The sequence below is a fragment of the Malurus melanocephalus genome, unplaced genomic scaffold (assembly GCF_030028575.1).
Source record: "Malurus melanocephalus ecotype Western Australia unplaced genomic scaffold, MMel_1.1 scaffold_12, whole genome shotgun sequence".
NCBI lineage: Eukaryota > Metazoa > Chordata > Aves > Passeriformes > Maluridae > Malurus > Malurus melanocephalus.
In genome coordinates this window covers 482784-504886 of record NW_026623244.1, presented here as the reverse complement: position 1 = coordinate 504886, position 22103 = coordinate 482784, and the positions used below count along the sequence as shown (strand labels likewise).

General features: G+C 41.1%; 1 protein-coding gene across 1 annotated transcript in view; it reads left to right on the top strand.

Moving 5' to 3' along the window:
* Positions 1–22103, top strand: part of SORCS3 (sortilin related VPS10 domain containing receptor 3) — a 182642-nt gene that overhangs the window by 55376 nt on the left and 105163 nt on the right. Inside the window, exon 4 of the mRNA XM_057379343.1 lies at positions 6826–6984. Within this exon, the coding sequence (XP_057235326.1) occupies positions 6826–6984 (159 nt within the window). The remainder of the gene's footprint in view (positions 1–6825; positions 6985–22103) is intronic.

Genomic DNA, 22103 nt, shown 5'->3' with positions numbered 1-22103 from the left:
AAAAGTTTTCATTTTACAGTTTATTACTTTCTTTCTGGTAATGGTTCTCTTCTTTCATGTACTCTCTACAAAAGGCAAAACATTCTGCAGAGACAMTGAACCTGCATGTCGCCTGAACAGCACGGTGTACTCCGATCATTCTCTCTCAATGCAGCAAAGATGGGGATCTCACACGTGTGTTCCCCCTGCCATTAATGTCTTCTCAAACCCATTTGGTGGATTAGAGAGCTCTCAGTCTCTGGCACAACTGGAGAAGTCTATGGAGGAGGCTCTACAGAGGGGTTGAATGCTTACAGAAACAGCTATTGGCACCTGAAAAGTTTGGTGGCAAGCAGTGGGATTCTGCAGAGTAGAGGTTGTTTTGTAATTACAGAGAATTCCTGATGGGAAGGAAGTTCTGGAGGGAGGTTGGCATGAATTGTCTGAAAAGTCTTGAGAGAGCTATTTGGTTCTTTGGTCACGGTACATATAATACAGAGCCAGTGCAAAAGTCTCAGGAAACTCTTATTTCATTGCTCCATTTCTATGGGTATCTGAGTCATTTTTCATTATCCAATAATAAATACAGTAGTGAAAGTCACCTTTAACACTTAAAGATTGCTTGGGTTTTATGGGATTGTATTGAAGTGAGTGCCAAGGTATAAAAGCCTTATGGTTGAGGTACTTTTATAACACATGCTTCATAAACCCTTATAAAGTGAGTGCAGTGCACTTCATCCTTTAAGATTACAGCACTATGGTTCTGAGAGTTGGTGATCTGGTGCTATATTCATTAATTAAATCTGCCATTAATGTTAAATTTCGAGCAATAAGAAGTGAAGTTACAAGAAGTTGAAACGGGGTAGGTCCAGACAATTTATGTCTCTTGAAAGCTCAGTACACCTTTACTGCTTGACTGATGCCCACAGGTTATCCTTAACATTAAGGAAGGTTTTAAGCCATGTGAAAGAAGGAGTCCCAAATCTGGGCTACTCTGTAATACAAGGGTTTGCAACGAGCATTTTTCCTTTTGGGATAATTACAATGTAAGTAATTATATGAAAGCTGTTGCCCTTTTCATGGATGTCTTGTTTGGCTTCYTAGAGAGCAGATGCCCCTCTTGTCRCAGCTGCTGATACCTAAATAATGTAATAAATTTCTTTGCTTGTATGTGAATACATAGGTTTTCTCTTYAGAGCAGATTTTTATCACTGGCATGTCCCATTTTTTCTTGTCTGACTGGTATGCTTGGTGACTAGAAAACAGAGGTTGCTTTAATTTCCCCTGGATTGTTGCAGAGGTCATTATATCTACAGGGCAGTGAGCAGCTGTTTGACCATCTCTGAACACCTGTGATAGTTTGTATAAAGTTAAGGTGTGCTTTCTGAACACCTTTCGTTTAGCTGATTCATATGGGTGTTACTTCTGGTAAGTAGGCAGTTACTTGTGGTACCAGCACTTTTTTTGTCACAGAGGGAATTGGGCTGATTTAATTAAACTGAAATTTTTTTAGTTGAGTGAGGAAAGGAGAAAAAAAAGATGAGATTTTCTTTGCAGTGATTTGCACCTGTCCTCAGGGCAATGGCAGAGTAGGACTTTAGATACACTGTGTATTTGTGTTCAAAGAGGTTTGGGTTGTGTTCAGACCTCTGAGGACACCTTTTAACCTACAGGGCAAGTAATTGCGGTAATGATGTTGGAGAGAGAAAGAATGGGAGGGGAATGAATAACCAGCTATTTGTCAGTGGGAAATTTCAGATGGTCAAACATGTAATCTAAAATACTTCAGAGCAGAAAATTGCTTTTCCCATAAGAGAATTCCAAACTGCTCATTTTTAACATGCTTGTGATGGACTGATGTTTTGATGGAAGGGAACGACTTTTATATCTTTAAGCCTTTAAATGTCACTGGATTTTGATTTCTGTTTCAAAAGGAGGAAAGGACATAAAAAAATCCAAACAAAGCAAGAATCCTCCATTAGCACTGACATTTCAACATAAATTGTTGAAACTTTTCAGTTTCCTAAACTCAAAGCTGCTACAGAACTTTGTGGGAAGGAGACATGGGACCATATAACCCATTAAATGTTTTAAATCAAATTGAAAAAGAAAGAAAAATGAAGCCTTTTTTTCTTTTTTTTAAATCTGATTTATTCTAGCATTGATTAYGCTGATGCCTGGCTTTAGGAAGTGTTTCTGAGTTGAGTGGCTAATGAGAGGAGGCCAAAAAAAGCCTTTCCACTTTTAAGCAGAGCACATTCAGTGTGGAAATTCCTAAGAACCTGTAAATATGAAACCTCAAGTTTCTGTCTTTGCAGCAGTGTTTGTGGCAGAACTGCCTTTTCAGTTGTGGGAGAGGACAATGCAGTGCTACAAAGCAAATTCTAATACTTCGCTAAGGAACTGGGTTTCTTTTGTAGCAGTGGAGGCTTGCATGATTTGTAGGTGTTTTGTTGTTTTTACTTATTTTTTTAGCTCTTTTGTTTATTTTTTTTAGAATAGCACTTTAGACAGGTGAATGAGAATGTGCCTGGGACTTCTTAAAAAGACTGCTTATGAAAAGCACATTAAAATGAAGAGGAGAATCAGGAGGCAGTACACAATGGTTTAATGCTCTCTGTCTATTTCTCAGAACAAAAGACATTTATTTACACCTGTCTTYTTTATTCATTTGACAACTCTCTGGTGCTCCTTTGTTAATGTAGCTCAGTGGTACTATTGCTACAGATTATTGCACCTATAAAACTGGTCTGTGCTGATTTAGGGAGATGCGCTTTGGTAATTTACAGTGAAAATTTATGTTCGTTGAGAAAAATAAAAAGGTTCATTGAAAGCTAATATTRATAAAAATGCCATTTATGTTGCATGTTTTGGTTTTTGGTTTTTTTTTTTTTTCTCTAGTGCTGGTTTATGAACTAATTCAGCTGTGTACAAAACAGATTYCTGTTGTGATCTCTGCTCAGGCTACCTGCATCTCTGTGCCAGTAGAGTCTGGGCACGTTGTAGCATTGTGCCTGTGAGAAGTGTGCATTGCTGTGCACTTCAGTGTTCCTCATCACTTTGTGCCTGGCTACCCTGGAGCAGAGGAAGAGGAATGTGTTCTCATCTTAACTCATCCACCTGCACATGACCCATGTGAAAGCAGCACCAAAGAAGGTGTTTGCCCAGTGACGTGACCTGGAATTTTGATCTGGYTAGCAGGTACTCAGATTCTTAGTTACAAATCCCACCCTAGTTTTTATTACATTAGCCCCATCACAGGGCGTGAGTTTTTAGTGGATTTGTGCTGTAATACAGTGTCACTTTCCTCTTTCCTGCTTCTGCATTTGAGCTCCTTTAGGGCTCTACACGCACTCCAACAGATCTGAGTGACTCAACTACTGCTGTGGTTTATGTACCCAATACACCATGGCAGGCATAGGTAGGACATCTCCCCTCCTTGTTCCTTCTGCCTGCAGCTTGTGCTGTTTATTCCCTGGGATAAATCCCCTTGAAGTGCTCAGAGTTGGATGTGTTTCCTGCTCACGTACTGAAGGTCTCAGTCCATAGATTGTAGTTAATGTTCTTGCAAGGTGGCCTTTTCATATCATCTTCTTTCTCTGTGCTTCCCCCCTGGTGTCTGGTGTTCTGCCCTTCTGGAGTTCACTCAGAGCAGCTCTGTATGTCATCACTGTCCCCAGAGCTCCTGCTTTAGAGGAGATGCACAATGTCCCAGACAGCTCTCTTCCTCTGCATCCATTCCTGCCAGGCAGTTCTCTTCCTCTACTTCCTCTCCCTCCTCAGGAGCTGTCTGAAGTTCAGTCTGATTTTCAGGCTGGTTCAYTTGGTCTGGTACTTGCTATTCATTGCTCACTGAATTTTGGAGGTCAGGAAAAGTTATGTAGCATGAACTAACTCATCTCAAGTATGTTTTCAAGGACTTACACTTGGCAATAACCAATCCTGCCTCCCTTTCCCSTCTCCACTTAAACTAGGGGAAAAAGCAACTAAAAAAAATTATACATGTATGTATACTTTARTAATCTAGAATGTAGGAAGACAAAATGTAATTTCCTTTTAAATAAAGTCTGCCATTTAATTTAATATTATAGAAAATGATTAGATCTTAAACCACTATAAATTACATTTGACAACTCTCTGGTGCTCTTTTGCTATTCCTTGTGGCAATTATAAATGGCAACAGAGGATGCTGGCAGAAAGGCTCATTCTGAGTGGAGTTTGTTTATTGTCTCTTAATGAAAAGTGATTAATCTAAATCACTACTGGGGTAGGTCCTTCGTCCTGGTCCCGTTATGAGAAGTGGTGGTTTCAGGCCTTTGACAAATGTCCTACTATTTCCCTCACCAAAAGTTCCCTCCCCCATAACTTCCAGGGGGAAAATTAGAAACAATAAAAAAAGCCCAGAGTTTCTCACTTTTTCTGCATGCCATGTAACAATCATGTGTACCAGTCTGAGCCGCGTGGCTGGTGGTGGGCTTTTATTTTTCACTCTGATTGAGCCTCCTGCTTTTTCCATCCTGCTCTGTGCAGGATCATCCTTTCCTGGGAGGATGGATGACAGCAGAGATGCTGGGTGTGTTCATTTCTCCATTTGAATAATGCAGAGTGTCTGTGGGGACTGGGTGAAAGCATAGGACATGACGTACATGATGTCACCTCTGGGTATGACTGTKGTTAGGTTCTTGCACCTTTCTTATCTTGGTGGATTTATTATCTTATCCTGCAAACACTCTTAGGCATCCAGAAGAACAAATTGGCCAGATTTGTGAGCCATCTGGTGGAAATACTGCCTTTCCTGTTTCATGTGACTATTTCTTGAACTATCCACTGAAGTGTGGTGCAGATTGTGTGTGAAAGGGTGGAGGGCACGTTTTGTGTGTGTCACTASTGGTCCATGCCACTGTTACCTGTCTTGTGCTCTTTATTTGAGGACAGGACTCCAACAGTGACCTTTCAATATATAGGATTATTAACTTAGTAATCTTCTAGGACATCAGGTGGAAAATATTTCTATTACTGAAGTATCCTTTATTTTAAATAAAATATCTTTTTGGATTATCTTGTTAAATGGGCAAGCTTATATCCTTCTTCCATTCCACGTAAGCAATTGTGGGATTTTTACGGAACTGTGTTATAGTTCTCTGGCATGGGCAATATGCTTTAGGTGAGTAGGGGTAYACCTGGGGGACAAATGTCTTTGCAGTTATGTCACTGATGACAGAAAAAAAAATACCTTGAAATAGTTGTGAGATCATTATTGTTTGGAGCAAAAGAAAACAGATAGTTGATCTGATTAGAAAGAAGAAACATACCAAAGCTTCCTTCTAGGTGTAGACCTTTGAGACCTGTTCTCAGGCCAATTCCCAGGGAGTCAGTTACCTGTGGGAACCTTTTTTATTTCCCAGACCAAAGCATCGTGCAAGTGCATTTCTTCAAGACTCGTGGTGTGGATTCCKGTGGCAATGGCTGGAGATTGATTTTGGGGCTGGTAAATGGTGTTTGTGAGGGATGTTGAAGGTACTTTGACATCAAGCTGGGTTCATACAGATGGCCTCACCCTGGGAAAGTGTTCATTTCTAGTTCAGCTTTTCAATTCTTAATGAAAAGGATCAGAAGCCATTTATGTTATATTCACTTTTCCTTGGTGACTTCATGGAGTTAATGAGGTGCTTAAGATTAAACAAGCTCTGAAATTTTTTGCTTGATGAAAGTCTAACATACCAAGGGTTTTCCCATTCCTTGTAACTGATTTTTGCTGTCAAAATTAATTTCCCTATCATAGTCTTGAAGTTGGAGCTCTTCAAAGCTGGATAAGAGAAGTCAATGTGGACAAAAAAAAAAACAAACTGCAGTGGGTCTCAGCTAGTTGGTCATTCTGCAGTGAGCTAAAAAAGGCCATTCCTAGATCTGTTTTCCTGCTGAAAGACAGTTTCTATATTTGATTCAGCTGCTGTATCAACAACCTGCTGTGTTTGRAACAGCTCTAATTTATTTCCCACTGTTTGCCTTTATTTTATGGTACTGGTATTTGCYTTAATGTGAAGTCGTTTTCTCCAGATGTTAATAAGATGGTGTTAATGTTTCCACAACATTTTTCTTGATAACGTTTATGTAGAGTTTGCCATCTGATACTGCAGAATCAACCCATTTTAAAATATCGGTAATAATTTTCTAATTAAAATTAGAAGCGTTTTCCTCCCTGTACAAATTGAGGTCATACACTTTCCTGTGCTTGGGGAAAATTATGTTTTCACTGGCTGACTGAATGTCTCTTACTGTACAAATTGGAAGTGTGATCTATGAGATCGTGTCAATGTTTGCACTTGTGCACATGGGCTATCCCCAGATGCCAGCAGCTGATCCAGGAAGGAGTTCTGTTTTTCCAGTGAGGTCATGCTCTCATTCATAGCACTCCAAGATATCAAATAATGAGCCTTGAATCTCAGGAATGCTCTGTTGTTTCCTTCTGGAGAGAGGATTCCGTGTTGGGTGAGAGAGGTGCTAGACAGATTAGGGTCCAGAAAAATCCTGGTGTGCCTGCCTGATGTTCCTATATCCAACCAAAATCAACTTTGATACCAGCATAGAGCTTTTCATTCTTGCTGGGCTATCTGAATTTGTCTGGATGAAATGAAGAAAGGGAATTGTCAAATAAAKCAGCAAATGAATTGCCAAATAAAATGAAACTGAAATACTGAAAAGCCACCCTAATTCTATGGGCTGTTACACTCCTGAGTGATGTTCTGAATACATCTAATAGGAGTCAGTGCTGCATGACCTCACTCTTAAATGATGTTCAGTTTCACTTTTCCATTAACACTCTCTTCCCTCTWTTTCTCTGTTTAGATCATGCTTCTTAGTGATCCAGAGATTGAGAGCAGCATCCTCATCAGCTCTGATGAAGGCGCTACCTACCAGAAGTACCGTTTGAACTTCTATATCCAGAGTTTGCTCTTCCACCCCAAGCAGGAGGAGTGGATCTTGGCCTACAGTCTGGATCAAAAGGTGAGCACTTGATTTAATGTTTCAATGATTATGAGCCACGAGTTGAAGGGGATATTGTCTAGAACTGCTTTTTTTCAGGGATGATGAAAAGTTTATAGTGTGCTTTGCTGTTCTCACTTTGCGGGTTTAAATGTGCTCAAAAGCCATGCAGTGACTCCAAGGCCAGTTTGCTAAAAGGAGCTGAGTGTTACAGTGATCATGATGGGTGTGGAAACCTCACTAGTGCTGATACTGTGAAAGATGAAAAGAATTAGAGATTTGACATGACATATGGAGCTGCTCTAAAAATCTATTGATTTGTGGGCCCTGATTTCTGAGCTGTCTCTGAGGATGGAGCACTCAGCCTGAGCTGGTCTGTAACAGCTGTTGAGCTTTAAGGGGTGCTCACTGCCTGCAAACTGGGAATCAGGGAGCAGCAAACTCAGGGGGTGGGTGCCTTGTGGGCTCACCTGTCCTGCCAGTCCAGACCCTTCCATGGGTCAAGGGGTCAGTGTGCCCCACCAAGGCTTTCACCATGGGCAGCAGGGGAATCTCTGCTCCGGTGGCTGGAGCACCTTCATCCCTCCATCACTGAATTTGGTGTCTTCAGTGCTGTTTCACATATTCTCACGCCTCTCTGGCTGAAGCTTTTTGTTTGAAGTCTGAAGTAAATTGGTTTGGTTTTTTTTTTTTTTTCCTCACATTTGGAACATGTTATCCCAGAGGTGCTATCAGCCATTGATGGGTTTGACCTGGGTCAGCTTTGGGTCCATCTGGGAGCTGGCTGGTGTTTGCGCTTTTGGACAGCTCCTTGCAGCTTTTCCTGGAAGCCAGCCCTCCCTGCTGTGAAAACCTTGCCACACAAACCACAGAGAAACCACAGAGATGCCTTAACCTGTCAGGTGTGGGGGCGTGTTCTGGGTGGGATTTTCAGTTTCTGCAGTTATTGTTGAAGACTTCCAAACTAGTCAGCCCCCTATCCCAGCTCTAAGAACAATATAGCTAAAATTCTGTGCCTCTGTACTTGAGAATTTCCTTTGAAAGGCTAGTGCAAGTTTTATCAAACTATTTATTGAGAATATAATCAAATAATTTCCTATTGCTCTGCTCCCCAGCTGTTAACAGAATGCTATGGCAGGCACCAGCTGTTTTGCTGCTATGCTACTGATGATTTTTGAGTGACATTTGCAAGAACAAAGCTATTGTAAAYACACTCCTTTCATAGTGTCAAGTCCTTACAGTATGAAGGAGTTAGTCAAATGTCAAATAGTTTTTTGTGCTCAGAGGTTCCGTGTAACAGGGATTTTGAAGTAGGCTGGAAAGACCAATCTATTTATTTGATGTCACAAAATGGTTTGATGCCAGTTTTAAACTGCAGGTAAAGGTTTTGCATTATTCTGGTGTTTGTACAGACAGGCTTGGGAAAAACAGGCATCTGATGAGGTGCTTATGTATGTGAGAAGCCAGATGTGACATCCTGAGTGTGCATTTGCAAAGAGATCCATCTGCAGTTGAGAGCAGGACATCTGCTCTTGGGTTGAAGAACTGTGCTTCTCCTTGCAGTGCTTTGTAACCTTTTTTTGATATTAGCCACTGGAAGGAGAAATCAAAAGACAAGGTAGGCACTTGTGATTGGCTGTGAGATGGTATTGGCTGACCCAATGCAGCAGTAGCAGACCAGAAGCATTTTTGCTTCTGCTCCTCCAAACTATTGCATATGTGTGCACATCTCAACTGCTCTCTCTGCCCAGCAGAAGGAAAAGGAAAATGCACTGAGCTAAACGACMTGAAGCTGCTTGCATTTTATCCCAGAAACGGAATAAAATCGTTCACAGTGTAAGAGCAAAGATGAAGTGGTCTGCAGTTGGTCAAATGGAAATGGAGCAATGTCAAGTTCAGATTTTCCTTTATGTCTGCGTTTGCATTCAGTGCCACTTGTGATGCTGTCTTTCTCTGGTCAGAAGGGGGGCCTGAAGTGCTGGTTGAACACTGATCCTGGATTGGAACCATGGAGCAGTGCTTTTCCCAGTTGAGATGTTTGCTTAACATAACTGAGGTATAGATTGTGCTGACAATCTTGGGTTAGTAAGAGCTGTGAGAGAACTGTCACTGTGGCTCAGGATCATGCAGCTTCACTGCAGCTACAGCTGATATTGAGATAATGGGCAGGGCTGTTAGAGAGTGACAGCAGTGCTGTGTGAAATCCCCAGGTAAAGTGTTCTGAAAGGTCAGTGTGACACATTCCTGCATGTCTGGAAACGGGAGTACTGCCACAGTCCTGTGGGTACCAGAGATCAGCCASGTGTGAGCTGGATCTCACACCTTCCCACTCTGCTGTGCCATGCTAGATGTGGTTATGGGATCATGCCAATGGCAATGGCCATTTGATCTCTCTGCTGCTCACCACAAAAGAGATATCAAGAGCTTCTAAAATAAGTGTCTGGAGAGGCTGCAGTAGTGCTTTGCCGTTGTGAGGAGGCTATCCAAAGGGATGCCATKCTGTCAGGGGCTAATTGTCCAACTGCAGCCTAGTTCTGCTCATACTCTCTGCCCTTTGTTTTTGTGCCCATTTTCCTGTGAAGCAGCATGAAGTTGCCTAGCACAAAATAGATGGAACTGATCTAATAGTGCTTGCTCTCTCAGTTCATATGTTCCATTTTTTTGGGATAAAACTGCTCTGAAACACTTSTGATTTGATGCATGAGAGAGCAATAAAATAGAAAGTTTATCATTAGCCTGTAACCTGCAGGTAATATTCATCCACAGATCCTGTGACAAGGAAGGTGACTTACCATATGCTCTGCAGTGCAGCCACTGCTACAGTGGGACATCGTATTCTTCCACCTCTCTAGGCTTTAGAAGTGTGTTTGACCCTTAAATTCTATTTTATGTCTCCTTTAGAGGCAGATTTAAAATTGCAAATAACTCTGAAAACAAATCAAGCACATACAATTTGACTCCCAGGAGTAGAAACTATTAGGAGAAGATCTAATCAATCCTCTTATAATGTGAATGTGTAAACAAGTTGGAAAAATTAATTTCATGTCTTAGATTAAAACATAAATTTCAGATTAATATTTATTTTATTAGTTTTCTTTSAATTAAAAATAATAATAATGTGATGTTTTAAGTAAGCTGTGCTAAACTTGGAAATTAATGGTAATGATGAATCTGAAAATCTGTTTTGCTTAGTATGTTGCTCCACACAGTAAAATGAAATATCAGCATTTCATATCCTATGAAACCACCTAGATCAAAATATTTTAAATTTGTTTTGTGTATAAAAATATAAAACATTAATAGAAAGCATTTAAGTTTTGGGTATGAAATAAAAATAGTCAGTGCTTAGAATCTTYCCATTAAAAAGTTTTCCTCTAAGTACTTCGGACCTACATTTCCATGGCTGTGATTCAAGCCTCCTTGTTAAYGACTATTTTATCCTAAATATACCCCCTTCTTTTTAGCTGTCTTCTACACATTTGACAACAATATTAAGGTATTTATCTAGCTGTTTCAAAAAAAACAACCAACCAACTGAAAAAAAAAAAACCCTCATTTTCAATGACCTCTTAACAGAATTATTGTCACTTCCAAGTTGGTATTTTAGAAAGTCTATTTCATATTCTAAGACCTTTTTCTTTAAGAGGAGGCACCCCATCTCTTCTCAACAGAGGTTCTCCTTGAAATATGGCTTAATCTTGAGAAAGCCAAAGACTTTGTGATGTTACAACTTCTGTCAACTGAAACAATTGAATACAAAACCAGCTCAGTCTCCAAATATTTTTTTACCACTCTCACATAGGTGTTGTTTTGCTTTTTCCTGCTTAGGGCAATTCCCAGGAGAAGATTCAGTGAGAGGGAGCTCTGCAGGCTTTCTTAAAGATATATGGCTGTGTGACTGCTGGTTGCCCTGTTGATTTAAGGACAAATTGCAGTTATACTGTTTGTTTTCTCTTTGTAGTATCCACGGAGTTATTGAGGATACTTCCTCAGTTTGAGTCAACACAGCATATCGTTCCTGTTAATAATTTTTATAGCCAATTAGGACCCTCCTCTGCCTTGCTAATTCTCCGGTATCCTCAAATAGATGCAGCATGGCTGAGCCARGAAATCTGTGTGTGTGGGCATGAACATGTAGCAAGTTCATGGACCTTGATGTCTTCTCACAGCACAGAAAGCACAGGCAGGAGGAATTTTTACAGGGCTTTAATCAAGCATGGGTGGGTTTGCTGTTCCCCCTGAGCAGCCACGTGATGTGTAACTCTCAGGTYCTGGGAGATTAAATGCATCTTGTGAGTTGAAAATCTTGGATCAATTCCCAGTATCTTTGTGTGTGTATATGYGTGTCTGTTGATAAAATAGTGCAATCTGATGTGTGCATGTTCTGGTTCTGTGAATGGCCCCCCAAGTGGCCTTTGGCAGAAGGTGGACACTGTGTAAATGTTACGGACAATTTGCTGCGGGTCAGACTGGGTCTCACTGGGAGTGTCCAATTGACACTCGGATTTATCACCCAGTACTGAGGGAAAATAGGCCTTCAGCCCCCAGTTTCATGGGTATTCAAGAAAATACATAGAAAGATATTTGTAACAATCCTTGTATCAAAGTGTGGTGAGAAGGGGAAGAAATTAAAAATGTGCAGTATTGTCTGTTGGAAAGGTGGGAAACTGCTGTGAAAGCTCAGTCTCCCAGCAAATACTTAAGGTACGGATTTCATTGCTGCCATTCACAGTGACTSGGGAGGAATATCTTGAGTTGATTTTACATTTCTGATGCTAATATKTTGAGTGTCTGATTATTTGCCTCATTTATCCAAGAAACCAACTAATTCTCAAAAGGAACAACTTCCCACACTCCAATAYCTCTCTGGGGAATGGATCAGTCTGGAGGTAGAAATGGGAGTTTCCAGCTCCACGAAGTTTCTCTCAGAATGACATTGAAACTTTCAGAGCAAAATGCACAACTCTCTTGCATGAATATTTGTTTAAAAGATAATTTTAAAAAGATAATTTTTTAAAAGAGAAAATACTAGTGAATAAGTAGAGAGATATTTAAAATGTTTTAAATCACCATTGTTAAGACTGAAAAACCCCAGGTATGCAAGGTGATACAATTCTACCTCTTCCTTACAGACCAAACTGTGATTTGGAACCTGCTGGGAGTAGGTAAGAGACAGAATTTTTCAGTAATACACCAATTTAAATTCCCCAGCTACACCATTACAAATTTGAGAACATTGGATAAACAACAAGTTTGGCAATCAGTGGCTTCTCCCTCCATAGGGCTTAATCTACAGCAGAAAGTGAACAAAAGAAAGTGGGTGTCTCATTATCTCTTCGAATGAGGTGATAAATAAAAGGCCTAAAGATAGCATTCTGCTGTATCACCAAGTTGCACCTGGCAGACAGTATCAGGTCTGACTGGGAAGATTCCTTTGGTGTGGGAGATGTGGCAAGTTATCATCTGAAAATTGAATGCAGTGCTTGTTACTGCCTTGACTATCTTGACTAGACACTGCTGCATTTAAAACAAAAAAAAATCACAGATTACATTGGGACTATGTGGGAAMGTTTGGGGGTTTTCTTTGGTGGTTTTTTATTTTAAAATATCCTAAACACACAGAACCAGAGCCATGAAGGCAGTGCCTCTGCTCCAGGTAAAATTCTTCCTGGAGTTTAGGCCCAGTCTCCCAGTATGACATAGGGCAGCAAGGCAGCTAAGAGTGCAGTTGTTTRTTTGGGTTTTTTTGACAATGTCCAGTCGGGCAGGGTGCTCCCAGAGAAATCCTGGGGTATTGCCTCTAGAAATACAGGCACCTTATTCCAAGCAGTCATTCATCCTTGGGGTTCTTTGTGATGAGCTATTTTCACAGACATATGGAGCCATCCAAGTTGAAAGGGATCTCAAAAGATCATCTGGTCCAACCTTTCATGGGAAAGGGAGCCTAAATGTGACTATCCTGCATTCAGTCCTGTGAATGCCTCCAGTAAGTGCTCCTTGGTCTCACATTTTTCTGTGCCCCTTAAGGAAACTTAGGCACGTGGGGCCTTTGGGGTGGTGTTCAGTTGCACTTTGAGTTGGAGTTCCTAATGTTGGAAATAGGATTCCAGGATGGCAGCTGTTACTGCAGATGTGCTGAAATGAATCAGGGAGAGTTGCTGCATGTCTGAAGTGAGACGTGCTCCTTCCCAGGCTTGTGGGTTTTCTTTCCTTAGGAGCTGAGGTATGGGGCTGATGAGGAGAGGCAGGCTGGTGGCTGCCTCACATCTCATTTTGATATAAATCAGCAGGCACCCAGACCTGTTACCCGCTCCTCAGCAGCACTCCTGGTCCTGGAATTTAAATGTAATTGTAGTTGTCAGAAGTGTGAGTAACTACTCCTTTTATCAACATCAGCTCGAGACTGCACCTCTTGGGTAAAACTCAGCTTGTCTTAGCAAGATGTGAACATTACTTTTAACAAGGAAAATAAGCTCTTTCTGCTCCTGTGTGGATCCTYATGGTAGAATCACCATTTTATTGTATGATGTGAGAGAACACACTGGGGCTAATTTCTCATCAAGGCTCGATGTCTGAAGAGTACAGTGCCTGTGGTTCCAGTCCCATGGACACAGTGCTCAGCTTTCAGATTTATCTTGAACCAGACACTTGACATTTGAGCCCCCCACAGGGTGAAGCTGCAGCACACCTACTGCATTCTTCATCCAACAGGGAGAGAGATTGAGAAGCTGCCACATTGACAATTAGTCCTRCAGGCCTGCCATACTGAGGAAGGAAATAGTGACTATTTGGCCCAGCTGTAAAGAAACATGTAGTGTTTCATGTTTAACAGGAGCCACGTCATAGTAAGTGCTCACAGAAATCCTGCCATACTGACTGGTCCATTGTATTGCACGTCCATAGTAAGAAGCAATCCCCTCCTGAGAGTTCATGCAGTTAAACGTGAGGCTGACAGACAAAGTGTTGTCCCCTGAGTATCTCCAGTGTATTCAGGCACTGGTCATAAAAGTGTTTCACTGCCTAACTACCACCAAAGTCTGTAACAAAGTCAGAAACTGAAYGCAGATAGAGTCCTGTTCCCATGACTTAACCACAAATAAGCCTTTCATCTCTTTGCCTTTTGAATACTCTTCGGAGGACATCAGGTTCTACAAACATATCATGTGTCTGTTGCTGGACAAGCCACCTGCCAGCAGCTCTCCCAGGCAGGCAGGGCTCCATCAAACAGATAAACTGAAAWGTTAGCAAAGGCAGAGAAACACAAACYMAACAAAAAGAACCAAAACCCACACCAAACCCTCGAGATTGGGAATATTTAAAGGCAATTTACAGAAGYCTCTTCTTCAATATGATAATGAACTGAAGAACTGAAATCACTTAACTTCATTTACAAATCATGAATATGTATCAGTGCCTTYAAATGAAAGGACGACTAAAACAGATATAGTGTTTGTTCAATTCATTAAAAGGAAGACAATTTATCAGGAGGTTTTTTCCACTCTTAAACTAAAGCTATATGCAAATGTCAGTAAATCAAGACCTTGCGCTAATTCTGCAGCATGATGAATATTTTTATAATCCTAATTAGAACCAGTCATTTAGTTCAGCAATTTCCCCCAATCTAGCCAATTTGAAATTAAAATAGATGCCTTGATTACAAAACTCATTAGCAAAGAAGCACCCTTTTTGCTAACCAGTTCATTTGGAATGCACAAGCTGAATGAAGTGAGGAGCACTTGTGTTGTCAATTGCCGTAAGTGAAGTGAGCCTTAATTGTTGGCATTGTGAAGTATTTGTATTGCTGCATGTTTCATTGCAGTATAATATATCATTCATTAAACGTAACAAAAGCAGTTCTAAAATGATTTAATTAAGTGGTGTTGGTGCACCAGGTAATTTTTATAAAGTCAGATGTCACAATTGTTTGCATTTGAAGTATTGATGGGCATTACTGTCGGAAAGAAGACGTATGACWCTACATTTATCATCCTGATTATGGTAGGCCTGGCAGTTTTAATAGGAGATGAGAAATTAAATTATGCAACCCTGGCTCTACTTCAGAAATGCCCAATGAATTTTGTCCTGGCAAAATACTGAACTTTGGGCTTGTGATGATTTGTGGTGGCAAAGAGAAAGTAATGGCTTGTGAAACTTGATTTAGCCAGAACAGACTTTCCTATTGCTTGTTATTTATGTTATAGATGCTCCATGAACAGGTTTTACTTTGAAAAGGGAAATATAGAGATAAATGGAGCGAGACACATTTGATGCTTAAATGTGCTCTTCTGCTGGAGCAACCTGGTTTATTGTGGAACAGAGCAAGCATCCCGTGGTTTATTCCTGGGCCATGCTAAATCATGGCTGTATATTGATTTTATCTGGAGCCTAAGTGGGGTGAAGAGTGGTTATAAAYATAGCAGATGGGAATAAAAATGAAGGAGTGAAGAAGGCTGAAGAATAAGAACACCAGGGGCATGATTTATTTTGCCTGATCTAAAATGTTGCAATGTACGCCTACATTGGGTGTCGAGGCTTCACATCGCAGCTGGTGGTGATCCAGCGAATGGTGCTGATTGATTTCTGGAAGCAAATGTAGGTGACTCTTCTAGGATGAGGTAAATTGTACCTTGGGCTCATTTGTATTGACTAGGCCTCYGCTGACTGTCAAGGAAGTAATTTCCTTTGCTGAGATGTAACTATTTGCTGTATTACCTGAGATTAAGGGACTTGAAACCAACCCTGCTGTCTGGGTGCGTGCAAAATGGATTACATGGGATACGATTCCAATATGATCAAAACAGCAAAAAGCATTGAGTTTCCTAGTTTCTGTTACCATGTCTACAGATTCTAATGATCCTCGCCCCRGAGGAGAGAGCAAACATGATGTGCAAGCAAAGAAGGAGTTCCCAACCTTTTGTTTTTCTTTTCGGTGAGCCAGCTGGATGGACGATGCTGAGGGGTGAAGGGAGAGTCTTTTCCCCCTCCTCCCCCCATGCAGTCGCCTGCACATGCCTATTTGTTACATCACCAGCCACCAGAATGGGGACAATCTATGAGGGCGCTTCCTGAGGGATGCATTTCCGTGTGCTGGACTGGGAGATTGCAGCCAGGAGTAGGAATGGCCTGGAAATAGCAGGTTGGCCCTTGCTCTCAGTTCTGCCCCTAAAGCAGGGGCGTTTCAGCGCTCCAAAATTCAAGTCTTCTTATCCAGTTGAGAGATGCATATCTGAGAACCAAAGAAAGAGAAACTGCAGCAAGCAGTAGGCAGGAGCTGATATTTCCTGGCACAACTTCCAGTGTTGTTGGGGTGGGGACCCTGTGTGAGAATCTCTCATCAGCAGGTGCTGTAGTAGTGAATGTGCCACAAGGCAGAGAGGGTCCTTCTTTTATGTTTCAGCACAGCAGTCTATTAAAAAAAAAGCTCATAAATTTAATTTCTATTGTGTGAAACAGGTTTACATTATACGGGAAGTTTGTATGTTTTTTCTCAGATTGCCCTTTGCAAACAGGCTTCTCTCTGTCATTTTTGCCTCCCCTTTTTGAGTCACAACAAACCATCCCTGTCTCCAGTGCTTGTTTTCAGTGGGGAAATGGACCTTGTTCTGATCTGATAGCATACCTGGGGTGCTTTACAGAAGATGTGTGCAGTCACTCATGTAGCAGCTGATATTCAGTGCGAGTCCATTGATTTTAGCTGGGAAATGCAGATTAACATCACTGGAGGAGCTGACCTGAAAACATGTACGGTATTCTTTTGTCACATACCACAAGATAGATTTAGTTTATGCCTCCCAGTGCACAGGGTTCCTTTCCCCTGAAATCTGCCTGTGAGATGCAGAGAGCCTGTGTGTAAACTCTTACTTGTGTTAAGGCAACTACTTATTTCTGTTCAACCTTGATATATAAAAATTCACCTATCTTATTTTTTTAAAAATTCTCTCTTTTTTTTTCTCCTTTTTTTTTCTTTCTGATAGAAACTTCATATAATGAGTTTTTCTGGGGAATAATGGTGCCAGAGAAACCACTGTTACTCCTCTGTCCCCTCAGTAGGTGCAGATGATTTACATGTCCCATATACTCAATGGTGATCCAGTGAGTGTTTCAGCTTTTCATGCTTTTTGTGTCAGTGGTGAAAAAGAAGGCCACTTCTGTGATTTGGAGTCGAGCACCTCAGGAACTATAATCCCAAGTGCTTAAAAATAATGAATTGGTTCTTTGAAAGTAATGAGTTTGTCAAAGAAAAAATCAGGAAGGTATTTGAATTATTTCACTTGTCCTCTCTTACATGTCTCTTGATGCTTCTGTGACTGAGGAAGTGTTGAAAACCACGTTTTCCAAATTCTCCCCCACAGTTAATAGAAGTTACAAAAAAAAAAAAAATGCAAACCCCCCCCCAAGATTTTCATGCCCTGATTACTGTTCTTCTGCAGGGCATTTATGCTTGTAAGGCTCATATCTTTATTCAAATGCAGCACATCTTTAGTTGTGTCTTTGTGCATATTTCAGCTGGGTATCCATGTTGGTTTTCTGGGGAAAGACTTCTGKCCTGTTTGTATGGGGTGTGCACACACCTGTGTGCAGGTTTGAATTTTTGCAGTAGAAACCCCCACAGCAGTTTTGTGACAGTTACAAAAAGTTCTTCCAGTGTAATAAAATTCTTTGGTTTTGTGTTCAATTGATTTTTATAGGACTATGGGTGGCTATAAAATGAAAGTTAGGGCATGATGCAGTAAAATTTTGGTGCATTGGAAGTATTGTGGGTATGATAAAAGGAGGAGCTGAGGCACCAAAATGAAGGGTGATATTTTTGAGAGGAGGACAATTGATCAAAGAAATAACAAAGCTTAAAGCCTGATAGAAAATCCTTGTGATTCTGTAGTGCAAGAAAAGGAAAACCAGATCCTTCCCACAGCCTCCTACCTTGGGCATCTCATTTCTGCCACAGGCTCAGTGATCATAAACTGTCTGAATATAGATTTTGTAGCATTTTATACTGGCAATGTTCAACAGATAACAGCACGTACAAATAACRTGTTAGCAGAATATACTGGACCCAAGGGGGCTTTCCTGCCATATAGTAAGGCAGCAGTAATGTCATCAAAAGTTTGGCTGCCAAAACAGGACTCCAGTTTTGTCCTCTAACACAGTACTTGCCTCAGGCCGKTTGATTTTTTCAGATCTTGGTGCAAGGCCACAAGAGTTATGCACACATACCCAGCAGCACAAATGTGACGAGTCTGAAAGTTCTGCTCCAAAATTGGGTCTGATATTCCCTAGCTACATGAGTTGTACTTTTTCTCTAGTGACAGCATGGAAAAAACTGCTTTATTTTTTCTTTGCAGCCTTCCATTATGAGTTAGGATGTACATCACTGTAAAAGTAGGTTAATTTGAGAAATTATATCAAGTTTGGTGAGTTGTTGGCTATAGCTTTACCTTGAATCAAATTTGTTTATTCTTGGGGCTTTGTAGGGGCTTTCTTCTTCACCCTACTTTGTAAAGTGTATTAAAGGTACTAGAGTTTCAATTAAATGGGATAAATAGCTTAAATATAGACACCATAGAATATTTACAAACCTAGAGAGCTGCTGAGAGAGGTTAGATAAGAGCTTCCTTTTCCTTGCATGATCTGCAATTGCAGATTCATTTATTCCAAAGGTACACAGTTGATGGTAGGAATGGGATGATGGATGAATCAAAGATGACAGTGTAAATGGTGTCTGCCCAGCAGCCCGAAGGAATCCCTGGAACATGCAAGTTTCTCATTTGGTGATTTCTGTGGCAGTGATGCCTCAGTGCAGTGACAGTTTCTGCTCCAACTGTCAAGCTAAATTGTTCTTGATGGTGGCTGGTATTTACAATGATGCTGTTCATTTGGTTCCTCCTGTAAACAGGAGTCTCCCTTGCATGTTTGGATGRGGGTGAATTGAATCATTATGAAGTGCAGGGAGGAATCTGATATTCCATGAGAGCTCTTACTCTTCCCTTCCTGCAGGTGATCTCTGGCTTGGCTGTGTGTGTGTGGAGATGGGTGCCTGTAAAATCAGCCTCTGCTTTTCCCTTTAGTTGCCTGTTGTCAACACATGGATTGCCAGAGAKTCTGATCAATAACAAATCTGGCTAGCTGGAGAGGAACTGAATTACTCTACTGGATTTTAAATGTTATAATAAGACATCCCAAAGACATCTTCAAGACAGTAGAGCCCCTTATGGAGACCAGAGTTGGCTGTTGAGTAGCAGAGTGAGGCTGAAAGAAATTTAACTTCCCTTATTGTATGTTCAGCTTGTAGAAGCCTCTTGATTCATTCTAGGACAGGATATAAGTATGTGGTAATGAAGATGGCCTAGAAAAATAAATTGTACAGAGTGGTACAAAAACKGAGATGTTTTAGTAGGAGATCATATTTGTTGAAGCTTCACCTACAATGCTATCAGAAATTGAAATTTTCTACTTTGTTTTTATAATATTTTTGCTCGTAGAATTTATTTCACAGTAAGAGTTGTCCTATGAGCAGCTTCTGTGTTCTCTTCTGGGGGACATAAGACTCTCCTTAACTAAGTTGGGCCTTTCTCTGGGCTGSTTTGGTTCAGTATCTGCTCTTGGTTTCAGGCAGTACAGAGCAGAGGCTGTGTGTGTGGTCAGAATCATCCAGGGAGGGATTTCTCCCAGTGCAGGATGTGCACACTCCCTAAGCAGCATCCATTCATCTATTGCAGTTCCCAGAAAACTTTCAGGATGGCATTGGGGGCATATCTATGACCAAAATGATGGAGGTAGAACATGTGTGCTGGCAGCCTGTAAATGCCTGCTGTGCATCACAAATCCCTGACAGAACCCACAGCCTCAGGCTGAGGGGCACAGTGCCCTCATGGACTGAATGGAGTGGGAGAATATGGACAGTTTGGGAGACAGCTCTGACTTTGTGAAGAAATAAAACACTGAGAAATGGGGTGCAGGCCCTCAGGACCTGTGAGGTTTGCTGCCTTCAACTGGTGAGATGTGAGCTGAATGAAAAGAGTGGACACCTGCCCTCTGTTAGGGCTGATCCCAAGAGAGAACATMATTTTTACCTGTGTGAGAATGTGTGAGATGAGTTCAGGGTTGTGTCTGCGCAGTGTCTGAGGGTCACACAGCTGGGAACTGCTTTGAGTAACCACCTTTGTCKGTGAAAATGCTGATGAATGGGAAACTGCATTGGGTGGCAGATGTGTGTGTTAAATAATCTACAATCTAAACTGGGGCAGAATACATTGCTTTAATTTTGCCTAAATGACACATATTGCTTCAGACCAGACTAATATTTCTTTTGAGCCGTGTGAAACTTTTTACATGAACAATGACTACATCTCAGAATAAAATGCTGTTCTAAATGAAGTTTCAAAACCTATTCATTAAGGCCCGTATACACACTTTCAGAAATACTTTTTTCCACGTAAAGAAATAAATCAGAAAAATCTCGTATGAATTTGGACGATGGTTTGGTGATGTGAAATCTATTTCTTCCACTAATCTGAAAGTCCCTTGGCCCTTAAGTCCTGGTCTGTATAATATAGAGATTAACCTACAGATAGTGCCACAGGGTTTGTAAAGGAAGGAGGAGAGAAACAGCCAAGCATGTGATTGTAACTTTATGTCCCACTTTRGCTAATGTCTCAGCCTCTCCTGCTTTGTCCCTTGTAGTCTTATGCTCAATAAACATGAAAGATTGGTCTGTAATAGCAACGAATGTACCCAGATGCTTGCACTGTAATTAAAGGCATATATCACACAATAAAGCACATTTGAATGAAAAATCTTCCCATTAGACATGTGGTTYACATTTATTTCCCCTTATTGTTAAACTTCTGGAGTATAACCATTGATGGCACGTAAGGAGGGACTTCTGAAGGGCTGCAATGTGGAGCCCCCAGGAGCAAAGACARTTTTTGGGCTGGGAGGGCACAGAGCTCCTCAGTGCAGGCTGACCTGCACAGCAGCATTGGCTTCATCCAYGTGATTGTGGATCCACTTAGTGCAGATCTCAGACTCAATATTGCCCAAGGATTTTTAAGCTGCAGAAACTGGACAAAGGAATCAGCCTGGTTTGGAGACGGAAAAACTGGCAGCCAGTGACTGTTAAAGGGGTGATCCCAGGGAAAAGGGAGTGAAGCAGCATCTGGGGACAACAGGAGTAAAATGAAACCCTCCTCTGCCTCTGGCTGAGCCTACTGGCTGCCAATGGAAGAATTACTGGTAAAGATAACTCCTGGTGCACCTTGTGGCCTCTGGTAGCAAGAAGCAGGTCTGCTATCTCCATCCCATTCTGATCTCCTCATGGTCCCAGTTTTGTTCCCTCATTCCTGTTTTCTACTTTAGTCCTCCCCCAAACTCTGTAGCTGATTTTGAAATGGTTAAAATGTCACAGAGGAAGGAATAAAAAAGCAATCAGAAAAGTTAGCCTTCCCTCCAAATGGCATTTCTATTTATAGTACCTTTTGCAAGTTGCTAAAGCAAAATTCTTTAGGAATGATTGAAATGTTTGAGTGACCAAATTGAACATATTTATTCCTCCAGATTTTCAGTTTAAGAAAAAAATAATAGGGAAGTAATAATTTTGATCTCATTTCTGTACCAGCCCAGCATTTCTGGAGGTGGGGAAAAGCTGAAAAAAAGAGGCTGTTTTTCATCCAGAGCTGAAACACACCTTAAGCTCTTTGTGATACTCATTTATGACACTGCTCCTGTTGCAGCTGTATCTGGACTTCTTGTTCTGCTAGAAACCAGTCATGAAGTAGAAAAGCAAAAGTTGCTCTGATCTCAGCAGAAATACCAAATTTTTGGCTGTGTGTTCTTGGTGCCAGTAAGGCTTAAGAGAAATTGAATTGTGCATGTCTTTGAGTGGACTTCTTTTTTTTGCCAGTTTAATCCACTTCCATCATTTTCTTTGAAGCGTAGTGGCAAAACAGACAGAGGCMAGTCTTGCTTTCATCATCAGGTTGAAAGTGGACCCATAGAGTGGAAGCATTTTTCTAACTATGAAACCATGAAATGTGACATCAGTGCATTGTCTTAACCTGTCTGGCTTTGTTAGAAATAGGTCTGGATTGAGCTATACAATTGAAACATGAAGCGAGGCATTTCCAAAGCATTTGGGTACAGAA